Raw genomic sequence first — 17,441 nt, 5'->3', positions numbered from 1 at the left:
CGAAGGGTTACTGCAATACCTTGTAGCAAAAATTTAGAAAACTAATTGTAAGTCAGAAGTATAAATGAAGATGTCCAATAAATATAGTACACAAAGCACCTTTTCAGACTCCATAAAAGGCATTTTAATGAAAACCTAATGGAAAAAAGTATTTTTATTGTCTTTGAAGAAAATATGATATACTTTTAAGCCCTTTCAGTTATTTGAAAACGCTTATGACTAACATATTACTGCCTAAACCAAAAGTTAATTTCCTTTTTGGTTTCAATTGAATTCGATTCACGATAGATGCTAAAATGTGAAATACGCCGAAGAAAGTTCCTTGAATTTGGAGTTGACTCAATTAGAACTACATTTTTTACATTATTAAGAGAACTTTTAAAAAATTATAAGACTAAATCGTTGCGTTCTCAATCTCGACCAAGAGTACAAAAATTTGATTTTCGAATACTAACGGAGAACGAAATTTACCTGGTTACACGATTTCAGATTTTGTTGATGTGGATAAAATTGAGTTTTTGGAGGTGATTTTTGTATTATAATGAGTCCTAAGCACACAATACAGCCTGTGGAATTGGTTCCTTACATACATTGACTAATTATACCGAATTACTACGATTAATTAATAATTATATATAAGAACCACCGCAGTTGCGACAATAAATTCCGTATATCTTCCCCATAAATGATGGTGAGATTATGACACATTACCAGCAGGGATATATACTTAAGCCTATAAGTTAACCATTCCTTACGCTCACATTATTCACACGGAATTTGATTTTTTCCTTCACTGCATTGATAGATAATAATTTGAACTGAGAATCCAATTATTTCAACATACGTTCCTTGTTTAAGAGCTCTTAACCCTTTCTAACACAGAGATGCTTCCGGGAGAAATTAAATTTCAAGACCTCTCATTTTTTCAATGTCACCACTTTCTACTCAATCATAATTATTGTGGCAGCTACATATTTCGCCGTTAAACTTAACATTACATAAGAACACTATAAATCTTTCCTGAATAGTGCTGACAATTTCTACATTTTTGACGTTAATTACAATTCAGTTTTTCTTACTTTTGTACTTAAAATTCAAAGTATTTACAATTCAATTTTGATATTAATTGCAAAATTCGGTTATAGCGGGTTAACTCCTTCAACAAAAGGACTCATCGCTCTTTTTAAAAAACAAATCAATTTCTGAATAAATATTCATTAATTAAACTATATCATCTCATTTTTCGCTTTCTTTCAAAATGCTTTCCAGGGACATTTTTCCAACTACAATTACAAGCGAAATTGATTCAAAATTTAATAACTAGTCCTCAGTAACCAAAAAACTTAAAGCACTCCTTTTTTCATTCCAAATTCCATTCACCTCAGCCCTGAGTTAAGACGAAAGTAGAACTAAAACGCCCCAATATTCCTAAACGGCTAGGTCGGCAATTTTTTTCCCAAAGAGGACACGAGGACGCCTAAACAAAGTCGACTGTGTTACCTAGGTCTCGCTCCGATGGTAGGGATAATTTCTATTTTTGCATTTCAACGACTTTAAGACGACTCGAAGGCGAAGTAATAGGAGTGCGGAGGAAGTTGGAGGCGGAGTAGGAGAGGAGGGAGCACTTGGAAGATGGAAGGAGGGGCATAATCCTTGTACACAGGCATTCCACAAATGCCGCATGCACTTGCCTCCCCACCCCACGAATTTGAGTCTTGAGTGGTGTGGGAGTAATCACCACCACCTAGAGGTTTCCCGAACCAGCAACGAGCCCCTCAAAAAAAGAGCGGGGACGCAGAGGGGAGTGTCAGGGGAAGGGTTGCTCCTGCCTATATAACCGTCCCTGTCGGAAGAGACAAACCGTCAGAGACGTAGCGTGCCTCTTTCGAGAGTTGACCTACGCTTCAGAGCCTGCCCGCCTTGCCTTTTTACTATCTCGGCCAACCCGTTTGGGGAAAACTCGACCACTCCGTAATCCTTCGAGTGAACGGTTTTATCTATCCAGCCCGCTAGGCGGCAGCAGGTGGACTGACCTCAGAAGAAGGCATTCCTTACTACACACCAGAAGTAAGCAAGAGTCCAAGGGAGGACCAACATATACTGTATAGTGTCATCGCCTTGGATTGATTCGATTATTTTTCTATTAGATAATTTTTAGGACATTATTTTTAAGAAAATATTCATTCTACATTGTCGAAAACATAACTTCAATCGCATTTTATAAGATTTGTAACTAAAAAAAATTATTTAGTCCCTGAAACGCAGAAATGTAATAATCTGGTTTATGATGAGTGGAACAATGAAAAAAGCTGTCGCGAATTTCTCGAGTGCCTCTAGCGAAAGAGCCGGTGAATCTTCGTTTGAAATTTGAGCTACTGTCAGTGAAAGTCTTATATTTTCTCATTATTTTCATTTGAGGAGGCGAGTTTTAAGAACACTCCACACAAGTCTTCAAATTATTTTCAGCTCTTCAGACGCAATTCGTAAATTACAAAATAAAAAGAATATTGTGTAAATGTTTTCAATACACGTACGCTATTAATATCAATGAATTTTCAACTGAAGATAATATAGAAGATTACAGAAATTATTAACAATAATAAGAAAATGATTTGTGGATTCCTTAAAAACTGTAAGTTCATTCAATCGATAGTAAAGAGACACGTCAATAGAACGATACAACAAAATATAACGAAAATTCGTCGAAATAGTTGGCAATATTTCCAAGTATCACATAACCTTCAATTGTATACTGTGCTATAGCTTAGTTTGTACCTTATATCTTTTTTCATCTCAAGAAAACGAAAAATTAAAAAAATACTACTTGATAACAAAATCTGCTAATATAGTTTTGAAAGATACGGCCTGGAAAGAAAGATATGCTATTAGCTGAGATTTGAATCTCGAAAACTCTGACGGAAAAATGGGGAAAAGTTTTATTTTTACCGAGGATAGAGAGTATCGCAAACGCTCAGTGTGTCAGACACTTCGTTAAGTTATCAACATCAAAAAGATACAGTGAAAATCAATCGCTCATAAGAACAGATAATGGCAAATATGTAAGGAGAAATACTAGTTTCAAAGCTCTTGTCTGTATCGAGGCTCCGAAGACACCATGAAAAATGCTGCGGTTGGGTGATTACTATAGCTCTATAGTGCTCCCCAAAGCTAATCTGAGATTGTATTGTCACACTAAAACGCTACCTACGTACGATGCAGTGAAGTCTCACTGAACTGAACAGGCCGCCAGTAGAAAAACTGCATCAGCAAAGAACAGAACAACAGTAGAAATATTTTGATCGACTTCTAGAACTATCTCGAATTTAGCTTTAATTTATCTGCGGTCAAAGTTATTGCATTTATAATAATTATGGTGTTATTTTAAGTACAATTTTTTCTGGAATTATTTAGAGTTTAGATTTAATTTATAAGCTGTCGAAGTTATTATATTCATAAAAATTAATCTGTTTTTTATTTTAAGGACTGCATTTATTATTTTAAGGATATTTATTTTCGAGGGTATAGAATCCAATCATACCCCAACTCACAAGAAATCTTTTTCTTCGCTTTCTTCCGTAGATGGCATCATCAGCACTCATGGGTGAGCCACAAGCGGCCGCGTGGGGGAGTGGCGGAGGCTACTCCAACCACACAGTCGTTGACATGGTGCTCCCTGAAATGCTCTCCAAGATCGACCCTCACTGGTGAGTACACTTTCAGAACTTAGAACGCATGAAAAAGATGTACCAATAGGCGGCTAACGATTCAAACTCCATCAACGCCAGTGATATGTTCAGTTATTGACTGAATTTTCGTTTTCGTGTCAAGATTAAACAGTATCTAATGATATTGTCACTTTTAGTTTTGCAAACATCCTCAAACTACCATTCCATAAACGATTCCAACTTCAACTACATGCTTGGTGCTCCACAATCAACGAGATTTCTGTTTACGATTCATTATAAGCAAGGCAACAAGAGAATTTATTCCTTTTACCAGAACTTGTTTGTCATTTGCAATCTATTCCTATATAAAATATACTAAAAATAATTTTATGATGCGATTCATACATGAGGGGGGTTGGCATTTTCAACCATGGTCAAATGTGCAAAACCAATACTCTTTCCACAACTTACTAGGATATATTACTATGATTTGGTCAGTACTCACGACTGCTAATGCTAGCAGATAAAAAACCAAAAATCACAATTCCCAGCACTACGGTATCGAGCGTTGATGTCTCCAATATCTTGGCAAGAATAGGAAAAGCGCTCGAAGTGACTACGTAGTAATTGACAGCTGACAAACTGAAACCACGCGAATTCAAATCAGCGCCCTAAGTTCGAAAAAGATGAAGAAAAGTAAGAGCATAAAACCCTCTACAATTTACATTTTTAAGGTCAAATACAAGTTCAGAAATTATCGTAGTCCATCGAAATCAAATGCCCTCTACGGATTAAGAAAATCAACTCCATACTGGAAACAATGCTATTAATATGAATGCCATGATGAAGGGTTTAAGGGCTAGAAAACTACTTGACGCTAAAATAATCTTCCCTGGAGAGAAATAAACGCCTGCATGTTAGTGCAAAGCTATTTCAAGAGCCAGTACCCTTATTTTCCTACGATAATAGGTAAAAATATGACGAAATTATTCGCGAGAGCACAGAACAGAAGAAAATTATATTTCAGTACATTTATTAAGTATTCCAACGATTAACCTAGGTATCCATGGAGTACTTAAGAAGCATTTTGGCAGCGTTCCCTTCCTTCGCGTAACTTCCCTATTCAATTCACAGTTGGCCCTACTCCCTTTTATTCTATCTAAAAATAATATTCTCTTCTTCCTCTCCCTCGTTTACACAACATTCCACTCCCTAACACTGTTTCCAACATCCCCTCCTCGCTAAGAACTCGGTCCATCCATACTTTCTGTCTCCTCCGTATCTCATCTAAAAGCTACCTCTCCTCACCCACCATGCCCAGCACTTTGTTGTTCCTCCTCCTCTCCCTCAAATTCTCCTCTATTCTTCGCCACACCCAAATAGCCCTAAGGAAATTTTGCATTTCAAGAAAAATGAATGAAGGTGAAAAATAAATTTTTCACTAAATCACGGAAAAGTAACCAATTCCATGGAGTCCCCACTAACAACTTACTGCGTTTTTTCGTTTAGGTACCAGTTCCCTCCCATGAACCCCCTTTGGCACGGAATTTTGGGATTCGTCATCGGTTGCTTGGGAATTGTGTCGTGGTGCGGCAATGGTGTCGTCATCTACATCTTCTCAACCACCAAGTCCCTCCGAACGCCATCCAACCTTTTGGTCGTCAACCTTGCCTTCTCTGATTTCTTCATGATGGTCGTCATGTGCCCATTCATGTTGGTTAACTGCCATCACGAAACTTGGGTATTTGGTAAGTTTTCCCTCATTCTTTGCGTGAAAAAATATTAACGATTATCAATTAATCTCCACAATTCCCTATTCCCTTGGAAACGAATATTTTTTAAGATCTTAGTAGGTAAATGATTTCCCTGCGTAAAATTGGCTGGCAATATTAAGAATTATGTTAACTTTTACACCGAAAGCATGCACACCGGAACCAAAGTAAAAAGCTGTATTTTGAACGCTGATAATTAAACCACTATCAATTAGTAGCAAAATATAAAAACTCTTCTAGAAACTCACACTTTAATACATATTTAAATAGAGGAAATTTTATGCTCAGACCAATTCAAGTCTACTTCACCTCCAAAATTTTGATAAATTATGGGATTCAATGAGCAAGTTTATACTAATATTAAATCACTCCTACAAACTCAAGCTGTATTTCACTCACAAAATACGAAGATACAACATAATAATACTGATAATAAGGAGCTCGATTTAACTTTTATGATTACTTTCAAATTCCTATTAAAAATTAAAACTATAATATAACAAAAAACATCAGAGATAGAAATATTTTCGATGTTTTCGTACGACCTTAATTGCAGAGATAATCTTGAATTAATTTGTTTCAGGGCCTCTGATGTGCGAGCTCTATGCTTTCGCTGGCTCGCTCTTCGGATGCACCTCTATCTGGACCATGGTTTCCATCGCCTTGGACCGATACAACGTCATCGTCAAGGTACAAAGCATTTCTTCACCAATCATTTAAATTCCATACCTCGAATTAAATCAAATTTGAACATCAACTCTATCATGAGGAACATTGCCTCTATTAAACATCATAACAACTGTTATTGATTCAATACTAATAATTAAGATGTAGTGAGTGGAATTCTTAATGGTGGAATACTTTCAGGGTCTTTCTGGCAAGCCTCTGACGGTCAAGAAAGCTCTTGCATGGATCCTGCTCATCTGGGTACACGCTGCCGTCTGGACCATCTTCCCAATGGTCGGCTGGAACAGGTTTGTCATTCAGCAAAATGCATTTAATATCTTCAAATATGTACATCTCACAGAACCAAAATAATTATCGCTTCCTATATGCATGAAATTTCTTTTTACTATCCGGTAAGGGTATACCATGAGAAGATCATATAAGATATACGTCATCTTATTCAAAACTAGCCCGGAAGTGAATTAAACTGAACATAGAGGCAAAGAACGTCTATTGTAAGTTCAGAGGCCAAAATTATAACAGCTTACTACGGGCATGCACTTTTTTCTATTGCCCGTTGGGTAAAGACCACCTATAATATTATATTCATGAACTTACTAAAATTATTCTATCACTACTTTATTCTGAACAAAACCAGAAAAAAGTTAAATGAATATTAACGTGTGGAATGTTCATTCAATTATTCTCACTGATCTTTTCCCATTAAACCAAAAAATATGATTAAAACATTCTCACTGTTTGAACGTTTGACTAACTTCTTTGAGCCACGCAATTACAAATATCTCATTAAAATATATACGGTATAAATTCAAGAACTATGCTAAAATTACATGCGATATAATAAATGATATTAAATAAATCCCTGAATACTAATTCTACCTCAACTGCATAGTTTGACAATTAAGAAACAAATATTTGCCACACTCCCTCTTGGTTTGTGTATTATACTTTCAAAGACAATGAAGGTGGAATTCATCTACTTCCGACACTCTTTAGATAATCTAAGAAATATTCCAATGAATATCGCTTGCACAAACATTCGTCACTTTAACGTCTATCATAAGAAATTTTGAGACGACGGTTGAACGTTTAAGGTGATCATTGAACGTAATTTTATCATATTTTTACATTGTTTTTCCCACTAACGCATAAAAATAGCGGAAAAACGATTTCTTCTCCGTACAACTAACTGTTAAGATCATCATCATCAAAAAACAAAAATACATCCTTACAGGTATGTCCCAGAGGGTAACATGACCGCTTGCGGAACTGACTACCTGACCAAGGACTGGTTCCACAAGAGCTACATCCTTGTCTACTCCGTGTTCTGCTACTGGCTGCCACTCTTCGTCATCATCTACTCCTACACCTTCATCGTTCAGGTAAGTGACATGGGATTCTTACAACTCGCAAAAGAACTGAAAATTTTTAATACATTAAGCTAGGACTACGCTTGAAATATGATAGAATGTAACTTGAGAAACAAACATCATTTTTCAGGCTGTCGCTGCCCACGAGAAGCAGATGAGGGAACAGGCCAAGAAGATGAACGTTGCTTCTCTGCGATCCGCAGAGGCACAGAACACCAGCGCCGAATGCAAGCTGGCCAAGGTAATATTGAAATAGTTTCGCCTTTTCTTTGATATAAATGTCCTCTGATATGAATGCGTTGATGTCTTAAAATTATGTACCATAACAGAAATAGAAAACCGCTAAATGACTCGGAGAAATTATACGGTTCTTAAATCAAATATATCGTCTGATGCAATTGCTAACGACTTTTAACAGATCGCCCTGATGACCATCTCCCTGTGGTTCATGGCTTGGACTCCATACCTCATCATCAACTTCGCCGGAATCTTCGAGACCATGACCATCAGCCCACTCGTGACCATCTGGGGATCTCTCTTCGCCAAGGCTAACGCTGTCTACAACCCAATTGTCTACGGTATCAGGTGAGGGCTATGCACCTAAAATGGAAATACATATTCAAATCAAATCCTGGTAAAGAATCATTAGCGAATCATCACAAGTAACTAAAGATTTGACAGAAAAAAAATATTAACTTCATTGCAAATAACAACAGGTGTGCCTTAGCAATTTAGCATCCTAATGTGAACATTACTTCTTGCTAGAAACTTACACCAAAAGGCCGATACAACCTCCCCAAATGCCACAAAAGCGAACTGTATGTGTTATTAAAATAAAAGATGTAATGTTCTCGATCTAAGCCGGCATTTGGGAATAAATAAAAAGAAAATTTAAATAGAGAGCAAAGCATAGAAAGAGTAACATTTTGTCGGTCTTCCAAATCCAGGTATTTGTCAACAATAGCCCATATGTAATGGAAATTTAAATAGACACTTTATTATTACAAAATGACTGAATACAATAATGCAATGTCCTCTAAATGTCAGTTACTAGCATAGTATATCTCTCATCTGATATCGATAGAAAGTAAAGACGTGGTAGAACCACACATGGATTGGGGCTGCCATTGGACTAAGTGCTACCGTTTCAGTACTCTAAATAATATATCTAGCAAATTTAAGTCTATTGATGAGTTTCAGCCAGCCACCCTAAAAATTAAATTAAAGTCATTTCAGGAGCAATCAGCAGCCAAACTACTTCATTGGTCTCGTTAATAACTAAGGCTATTGACTATACTTTTTACCCACAATAACCAGAAATCCACTATTTTCTTGCAAGTAATTCCTTTAAATTTTTAAATTATCAGAGATCTTAAAGCTTGATCATTTTTAAAAAACTGATTATAAGCCGTACTACTGGATAAATCCTAGCACCAAATTATCAAATTGAAGAGTACAAATGTTTGTATGTCTGGGGATTACCAATAACCATAATAACCACACTAATCATTATCTACCATTATATATTGCGAGGTAATCTAATATATATAGTAATATAAACTGCTGGACATCGCTGAAACATTGTTTTGCGGATCGTTTGAATATTTGACACATATCCATCAAAATCTGACTTGGATTAACATGGATATTGCACGGATGTCATATGTTAAAGCCGATAATGTTTTCTGGATGTTCTTGGGGTATTGATTGCTCCTTGGTAGGAAAATCAATATCGAATGATCTAATTATTTCCTCTTCTGATTCACACAGCCACCCCAAGTACAGGGCTGCTCTCAATGAGAAGCTGCCATTCCTGGCCTGCGCCGCCGCCGAGCCAGCACCCCCTGCAGACAACCAGTCCTCCGGCACCGCCGCTTCCGCTGAGGAGAAGGCCTAAAGAGGAGCGACTCGACCGCCCCCCGACATGGGCGTCGCCCGTCCCTCGCTAAAGCCACCGACTCCTCTAAAACCATCGCCCCCAGTCATTCCAACCCCCACGACACCTCACGAATCATGTCTGCAGCGAGCGCGGAGGTCTGAGGCGCTTTGGAACGGCGCCTCCCAGTGAGCACATCCGATCGACTGGCGTGGAGAGAATACGTCAACCAGGACTCTTGATGACGCCATGAGTGTGCGAGCGAAAGAAGAAGACGTTGAAGAAGAAGAATCTTGTGTGAAAGGTGCAAGCGAACGAACCTTTGTACATTCCCCGTGTATATTATTTTCTCCGTGAAATTAAAAAAATGCCTTTTTAATTCATAAAATTTCATTTTTGTTCTTTTTTGAATGGTTTCTTTATTCTTCTCACCCAGTTTAGCAATTCGACTGTACTCTACAGCAGATATCACGGGCAATTAAGGGTAAAAAATTTGCAGTCAATTAAGATGACAGAAACCAAAACCTAGGAAAAGAGTTTTTTAGTCTGAGTTAATATCGTCAAAAATCTAAAGGGGATATATCCTTCCACCTATAATTATAATTCAAAACCTTTCTCGTTTTATATGGCCATGGAAGCTTCAGGCAACCCCAACGTCGTCATCAGGGCAACGTGGGCTTCTACTTGCGAAAACATAATTTTATGTTTCTACGGCATTGAAAGAATTCCCTATGGAGAAGAAAAACTATACAATTTTCCGTAGTTAGCACAAGAATCAGAAATACTACCCTATCGAGTATTCGAAAGTAATTTCAGGATCAATCAGCAGCCTAACTATTTCATTGGTTTCCTTAATAACCAATGCTAATGACTAAACAGGATTTTACCCACAACTACCAGAAGTTCACAATCTTCATTGCTCGTAATTCATTTACAATTTCAAATTATCAGAGATCTTAAACCATGATCAAATTTTTTAAACTGAAATGCCGAACTGCTGGATAAAGCCTAGCAGCAAATCATCAGAGATATCAACTCCTAGCTGTTTGAGTAATTTTCGATATAATAACCAAACAGTGTTGGACACCTTACTGTTTGAGCAATTTTCGAAATTAAGACTCATAATCAGGTGGAAGAGTCTAATTGCTTTTAATTTAAAATTAAAATCCGATTAATTTACTATCAATTTTCACGACAAATAAAATAAAATCGAAAATATAAATAACCGATGGAATTTTCGGGATGACTTTTTTAATCCTATGCATGAAGGCATGAATTTTGCGATAACTACAAGTACACAGATGTATGGTAAACTCCATCAGTTAACTTGAAGTTGTATCACTCTTACTCCATACTCTTATTATCATGGTAGCGAAATTAAAAAAGACGTGGGTGTAAAACGATGATATTTATTTCGAAACTATATAGTTTAATGACCATATTAAGTGGAAGCGAAAAAGAAAGGAAATGAGACCAATTGCAAATGCAGCCATGGAAAATTTTCGTCCATAAAATTAAACCTAATTGTATAAAATGTTAGCTCCCACGTAATTCCAGCTGAAATCAGGTATAAAATAGAAAATTAAATTCGCAAATATATCAAGTAAATGTGATGGAAACATATTAAGCGCTGAAACGGTCATCGGAGTCTCTTTCCCCTCCTCTCAAAACAAAACCGACTTGATCCTATCTGAATAGAGATACAACAAATCCATAACACACGTTTGGAGACCAAAAAATATCAACGCAGCTAATTGATGGCCGAGCTTTCCATTACAGAAAAAATTACTGACAACAAACAACGGATATTTTACTAGAAAAAGTGAAAAATGAATGCACAAGATCATGTACGTAAACGCAGAATCCTATATTTCTTAATATAAAAAAAAACCTTTAGAGAATAAAAATTTATGAGGATAGAAAAGCACAGGTTGGATGCTCGCCCAGTAGATGACCGACTAGCGAAGAACAACTGCTGTGCATGACGCGTCCAGGTCAATAAATTTGTTTTGCTCAGATATCATGAAAATAGAATTTATTCACTTTTATATAAGTAAATATGTATTTAAAAGTCAATAGAAGCCCAGAAAAGCAAGTTTTATAATATGCGATTGATTCCACTTTTCTCAACAGCAATTTTGTAAAATAAATATACTTTTTGCAAGATCGGCGAATACTGTCATTTTTAGTGGTAGTGGTATATGTTTTGCGTACAACCATAAAAATTATAGCCTTCAAAAATGTATAATGGCGGAGTAATGATTTTTTTCGGAAAAAAAGCTTTTTTCAGAGTTCTCACATATATGACCAGTTCCTAGAGCACCATCTATTAAATGACAGATAAAAATCATTAGGATAGCTGAAGATCCGTTTAAAAAATATGAAGCACCCGGTTCGTAGTCCTAATATAGACTTATGTTTTTGTATTACTAGGATTTTCGGCATGGGGTAACGAGTTGGCCGCTAAGGGTTAAGTCAACCTCTCAAGAACTCCTGCATTAAAATGGCACTTTGGAATTTTCAACGTCGTAAGAACAATAAAAGATTCAGTCCGGACTCCCAAGCAGTTTCCGGAATGATCGATCAAAAATGATAAATCAGCAAAATAAAAATAATGAACATATTGATGAAGGTAATGAATATATTTTCCAAGCATGGCTAGGATAAGCGAAATAATCTGACCGATGTCATAATTTAACTAGATTTCATATTTTTAACTTCCTCGAGGAAAAATAAATTACAGTTGTGAGCATCTAGTTCTAATGAAAACCACTCTAGTAAAAGAAGTACAGCTACTTCAGGAGTACAAAAGGATAAAGAGTAAATGGACAATCAGATAATATCTTATCATATAATTTCATTCTGTTCCTATTTTTATTCATATTTATCACTTTGTACGCGAACAAACTTTTGAAATCAAACATACATTTTAGACTACCTAATCCAATACTAATTTTTTAATTTCAGATTTCCCGCTGTGCAACTCTTAAGTCAATACTTAGCCACTAAGCCTACGCTCAAATTATTTAGAACCCTGTGATAGGTAATACATAGGCAGCAGTCGAATGCATAACAAAATGTTAACAAGAGTTTCCTATCTTATAAATTGAGCTACTGGTGACTGTATCTCAATCGACAATCATACAATGAAACTAATTGAGAGAGGATAAAGAGCAAACCTACGATGTTTTTCTCTAATAGCAAAGCAAAAGTACCAAGAACCAAGCGCTTTGATGAACCGCCACGGGTATACTTATGAAACATATTTAAAAGCAAAAATTTCTTTGTTTTTCTTCCATACTTGTGAATAACAGTTTCCAGGTCGCATACTTCCTTCACTACTATTGCCGCTTATATGGAGAGGAGGGGTTACATATTCGCTTAAGTCCTACTTAAACGTTACTAAAAGCTAACCTACTAGACCCCTCGATTAATATAGGTAAGTAAAATTAAGGTAACGGGTGAATAAAGACGGTTAAATAAGATAGTAGACCTTCCAATTAGGATTAGAACGCATGATTTAAGCATACGTGGACCGGCCACGGTGATAACTTTTACGGGTGTCAACCACAATGCACCAGTGCTGTAGTTGGAAAAAAAATCAGGCGGTACTCACCAAAAATTCCAACAGCTGAACATGTATTATCATCCGGCCGCGAAAACATTTTAACTGGTACGCTTATAACAAGTTTGGATTTCATGGGGTACGCCGTACCGGCCCAACTACAGCACTGCAATGCACAGATTGTGCGAAAAATCGACAGGGAAAAAAATCATTCGCGGATTCGCTGTGGATTTTTCGCACATTAGAACGCATGAAAAACAATATCATATATGTAGTCATTACATGATTTAACTGAGTAATTATAGATTATATAGATAAAAGGCATATGCCATTGACAGAATATAAGATTTGTGATGACCATTGTAGGAAAATGAGGCAATAAATCGAAACTTAATTAGAAACAGGCCCTTTTGTTAAAATAGATAAACTGTAGTTTTGAAATAATGACGCTCGTCACTTAACTCAAGCTCTAACCCAGTAGAAAAATTGAAAAACCAATAGATGTTAACATATAAATGCACAAAAGATGTCAACAAGAGAAAATCTGCTTTTGGTTGTAACAGTTTTTCAGGGTTAGAGTACATAGAGCGACAATGTATTACCATACGAGCTACGATACATGCAACCCTAAGTATACCGATGTTATTAAAGCGCATTAATCCCTAAAACCGACAATTTTGAGGTCCAATCTTTCACACACAAAGAAAGGTATTACCTAATCATGGTCTCCAAATCACAAAAATGTTTTTTTTTGGTGGGGGGGAGATCGGGTTGGGATGGTGACCAGAGTGCTGGCTTCTGGCTGGTTTGGGTTCAAATCCCGGCGGCGGCAGAGATTTGTTGCCCTCATGGCGCATGACCTTAGCTGTCGGTCGCTTCCTCCAAATATCAAAAAGGGTATCAGAAAGCGACAAATGTGTCCGGTAAGATAGGATTGGGGCAGGAGAGAGAACAGCCAGTGTTGGACGTCCTCAGCGACTGTGGAGAGGACACAAAAATGCGCGACTCCAGAGCAAAGGCGAAAGCAAATGAGATCTCGCCATGAATGCGAGAAAGCGTGTCACTGCCACAAATAAACAATGAGCGGCGTCTCCGATGAGATAGACAACGGCTCGCCGAGAAAAGGAGGCAATCATTCCATACAACACGCCAGCGACGCGACGGTCCGACTACTATATAAGTAGCTTACACCACAACAAGAGGTTATGCTACCCAAGTAATATAGATTAAGGAACTTCAAGTCGAAGCGATTTCAAAAAAATGCAAAACAAAATACAGTCTACCGATACTAGGTATTCCAAAATGAATGTTCCCTTTTTAAAAACATGACCACCGCCCTACCAAAAAATAAAATAAACTCATATTTGTGAACCATTGATAACGTAGTTATGTACAACAAAGATACGAAAGAGTAGCCAATGACAACAGTGTCAAAATTCACCTCATGCGGGCAATCGTTACTCAGAAAATATTGTTTCATAAAAAATATAATAACATTTGTTGCAATTGTGGACGGCGTATATAATATTATAAATTTAAAGACAATGTTTTTCTCCCCTAATAAAAAGAAGAAAATAAATTTCTCTATCCATATCTGAGTCTCGATATGAATTGTTACTCAAATGGTGACATACTTTATGACAATCATTACAACCAAAACGAAAAACGTTGGGTGCATGTAACATTACATTAAGGTTAGAGGGTAGAAAGTTAGGTAAACGAGGGAGAGGTAGGAAAAGAATAGGATTCCTAGATAGAATGAAAGGGAGTAAGCCTTATTGTAAATTGAAGAGGGAAGTGCTTGGTAGAAGGGGAGGCTTACAGAATACTTAGGCCTGCCAGTGTGCTTCTAAAGTACTTCATGGAAACCTACCTTAATCGGTAAAATAATTTTATAATAATAATCATAAAATAGTAGTGCTGTTTCAGAAATTCATATAAAGATAGTAGAGATAGGGTGGTATAGAGATTCTTTTCAGAGGCTGCACGATCCCTGCTTGAGTTCCTAAAGGAGGGCACTACAAGTGCAGCTCCGTCCGTCATGTGGGACGTTAAGCCGCGATCCCCTTGGCACCTTACTTAAGAAGTAGGCTAATGTCGACACCGGGTCTCTCTATTTTCGGGCAACTAAGAGCGCACATACTGAAATTTGTTAATTATTGAAAGAAAGAAATTTAAGACTACCGGGAATAGCTACGGTGATTACTTTAACGGGTCACCCGCAATCCACAAATTGTGCGAAAAATCCGAATAGAAAAAAAATATTCGCCTTGACCAGAATCCCGGTCAAGGTGAATAATTTTTTCTCTGTGGATTTTTCGCACAATGTAAATAAATGTTTGATACAATAAATTCGAAAAATAAAAAAAACATACTGTAAGTAATTCATTTTTCACTTAAACCACATTTAAAATTGCACTATTATTTCGTGGTAACCAAGTATTTTTGCACAAAACGAGAGTAATAATGGAGACCGAATGTTTCTACAATTTACTCACTCAAATGTGCTGGGAATGAGAAATACTCATCTTCTTCTTCTGTGTTTAGGCCGACAATTTTCGATACAATTATGCTCCTTACCTATTGGCATAGGTTTTCTCCACTCTAGATCTTGTTCTTTAAATAAATCTTATTTTGGGATCAATATATATTCATCCGGCTTGCATAATAATACAATAAATTTGTGCCAAGCTACAAAATATTCTGATACTTCAGCCAGTCTCTTAGTGCATTTCAATTGTGATATATAGAACGAGGAACTAGGATTATAACGACTAGACTGTGTCATAGGTACTGAAATGATCATACCGCGGACTAAAAAAGAATATTTTCCGCTTTAAGCATTTTCAAGCATTTTACTGAATTTAAAAATCATCTAAAAAAATCTCATTTTTAAAGATTCTACTTTTGTCATAGAAATTTACTTTGGTCTAGCAGTTTTTCTTCTCCTATTGCAACAAAATAGGCTAAAATTCACGAGAAAATTTTAAACCATAACAACTCTATTTTACGTCATTTTAAAAACAGATTTCTCTTCGTGTTATATATTTTTCTGTGATGTCTTATTCATTGAAAACTGCTACTGCATGTATATCACTACGCAAAGTTACTACACTAAGCCTAGAAAGTATAAATACAATATTTTCACGTAAGATGGACTTTCTCAGAACCACCTACGATTCTCACATGGGTACTTCGTAATTTCAGAAAATGGTAACACAAAATTTTCTGGACAGGAGTGTCCTACGCCTTCACCTGCATTGAAAAGTGGCAACTTTGCTAAGCACCCTGACCACCGGGCCATCATTCTCAATGGGTCCGACAATTCTGCACGTCGAACCCAGTCCAATCTCGCCTCTCAACATGAAGTCAATTCGCTAATATTAATCTCTGTCTAGGCAACTCTCACAGCTTCCAAAGCAATAAACAGAACAAGTAACTTTGCACGAAGTCACGCTCCCGATAGCTCGACAGGTACCTATGCTACGTTGGTGGTGTGATTGTTAGCATACCTGACAGGCAATTTGGAGGTCCATGTTCGAATCCCGATAACGCCAAATGGTTTTTTCATTACTAATTTCATCCTGGGTAAATTAAAATTAAAGTAAATGTAAAGTCTATCTTACATAAATATATTCTATTCACACTTTCTTGGTTTTATGTACTCTGTGTATTTGTATACATGCAAGCATGGGCGTACCCAGAATCAAAACCTAGGGGGGTGGGGGGGGGCAAAACTAGCTGTGGTAGTTCAAGTTGTAACTTGTTTTGCACAGAAAAGGTTAATGAAACCAAAATTTTATGGAAATTATGGCAGTAATTAATTAGTTTTTATAATTATATGCTTGAAAAAATAATTCTATTTTAGTTCCATGTCTTATACTAATATCATTTTTCTTCAAATGGAAAATTTGTTCATCAATTTTGTTTTGAGCTAAATTTATTTTCGCTTCAAGGGGGGGCAGTTGCCCCCCCCCCCTCCTGCCTCCACTGGATATGCCCATACATGCACAGGCAATGTTCAATTAATAAGATATCCCAGAAAAATATACGTAATCATCGGAATCGGTTTTCTAAAATGACTTAGAATAGGTTTTTAATGGTTTAATTTTAACTTCCAATACTAACTCTCACAGCTGACTGGTATCTCATGGACTCCTAACAATTCCTCAGGAAAGGATTCTTACTTAAGGGAATTACCCCCGCGGCTTCAAGGTCGTCCTCACGTAAACGAGTTTAAAAAATTCCTCCACGAAGTGCACATACTCACACCCATGCATAACGTTCCATTTCTTTCTTTTCTCCACCAACTACTCCCCTCCCTTGCCCCTCCCACCAAGTTATGCATATTTTTTTTGCATCTCCTTCGTGCGCAACTCAAAACAGTTGCCGTCCCTAATTGCGTTTCCACAGGGTATCTTCCCCTACCGTACTTTCCGCTGTCTTCTCCCCACCATTCCTACCCCTCGCGGACGACGACTATATAATGTCCGGCGTCCGCTTGCA

The 17,441-nt window shown here is 36.9% G+C and overlaps 1 protein-coding gene across 1 annotated transcript; it reads left to right on the top strand.

The window, feature by feature from the left end:
* The first annotated feature begins 1,858 nt into the window (after positions 1–1,858).
* LOC124160959 (rhodopsin-like) lies at positions 1,859–9,758 on the top strand. The gene is made up of 9 exons (XM_046537094.1): positions 1,859–2,067; positions 3,580–3,704; positions 5,175–5,413; positions 6,021–6,127; positions 6,305–6,411; positions 7,359–7,506; positions 7,625–7,735; positions 7,913–8,079; positions 9,265–9,758. The coding sequence occupies exons 2-9, from the start codon at positions 3,580–3,582 to the stop codon at positions 9,389–9,391; spliced, it is 1,131 nt and encodes a 376-aa protein (XP_046393050.1). The 5' UTR covers positions 1,859–2,067; the 3' UTR covers positions 9,392–9,758.
* The last annotated feature ends 7,683 nt before the right edge of the window (positions 9,759–17,441 follow it).

Source organism: Ischnura elegans, chromosome 6 (genome assembly GCF_921293095.1).
Source record: "Ischnura elegans chromosome 6, ioIscEleg1.1, whole genome shotgun sequence".
Taxonomy (NCBI): Eukaryota; Metazoa; Arthropoda; class Insecta; order Odonata; family Coenagrionidae; genus Ischnura; species Ischnura elegans.
Note: the sequence above shows the minus strand (reverse complement) of the source record. Positions and strands in the feature narration are given on the sequence as shown.

Excerpts from the sequence above, each read along its gene's own strand:
- LOC124160959 (XM_046537094.1), top strand. The coding sequence starts at position 3,580 with ATGGCATCATCAGCACTCATGGGTGAGCCACAAGCGGCCGCGTGGGGG. Across the intron at positions 6,128-6,304 it reads GATACAACGTCATCGTCAAG|GGTCTTTCTGGCAAGCCTCT; the intron begins GTACAAAGCATT and ends GAATACTTTCAG. Across the intron at positions 7,507-7,624 it reads CCTACACCTTCATCGTTCAG|GCTGTCGCTGCCCACGAGAA; the intron begins GTAAGTGACATG and ends ATCATTTTTCAG.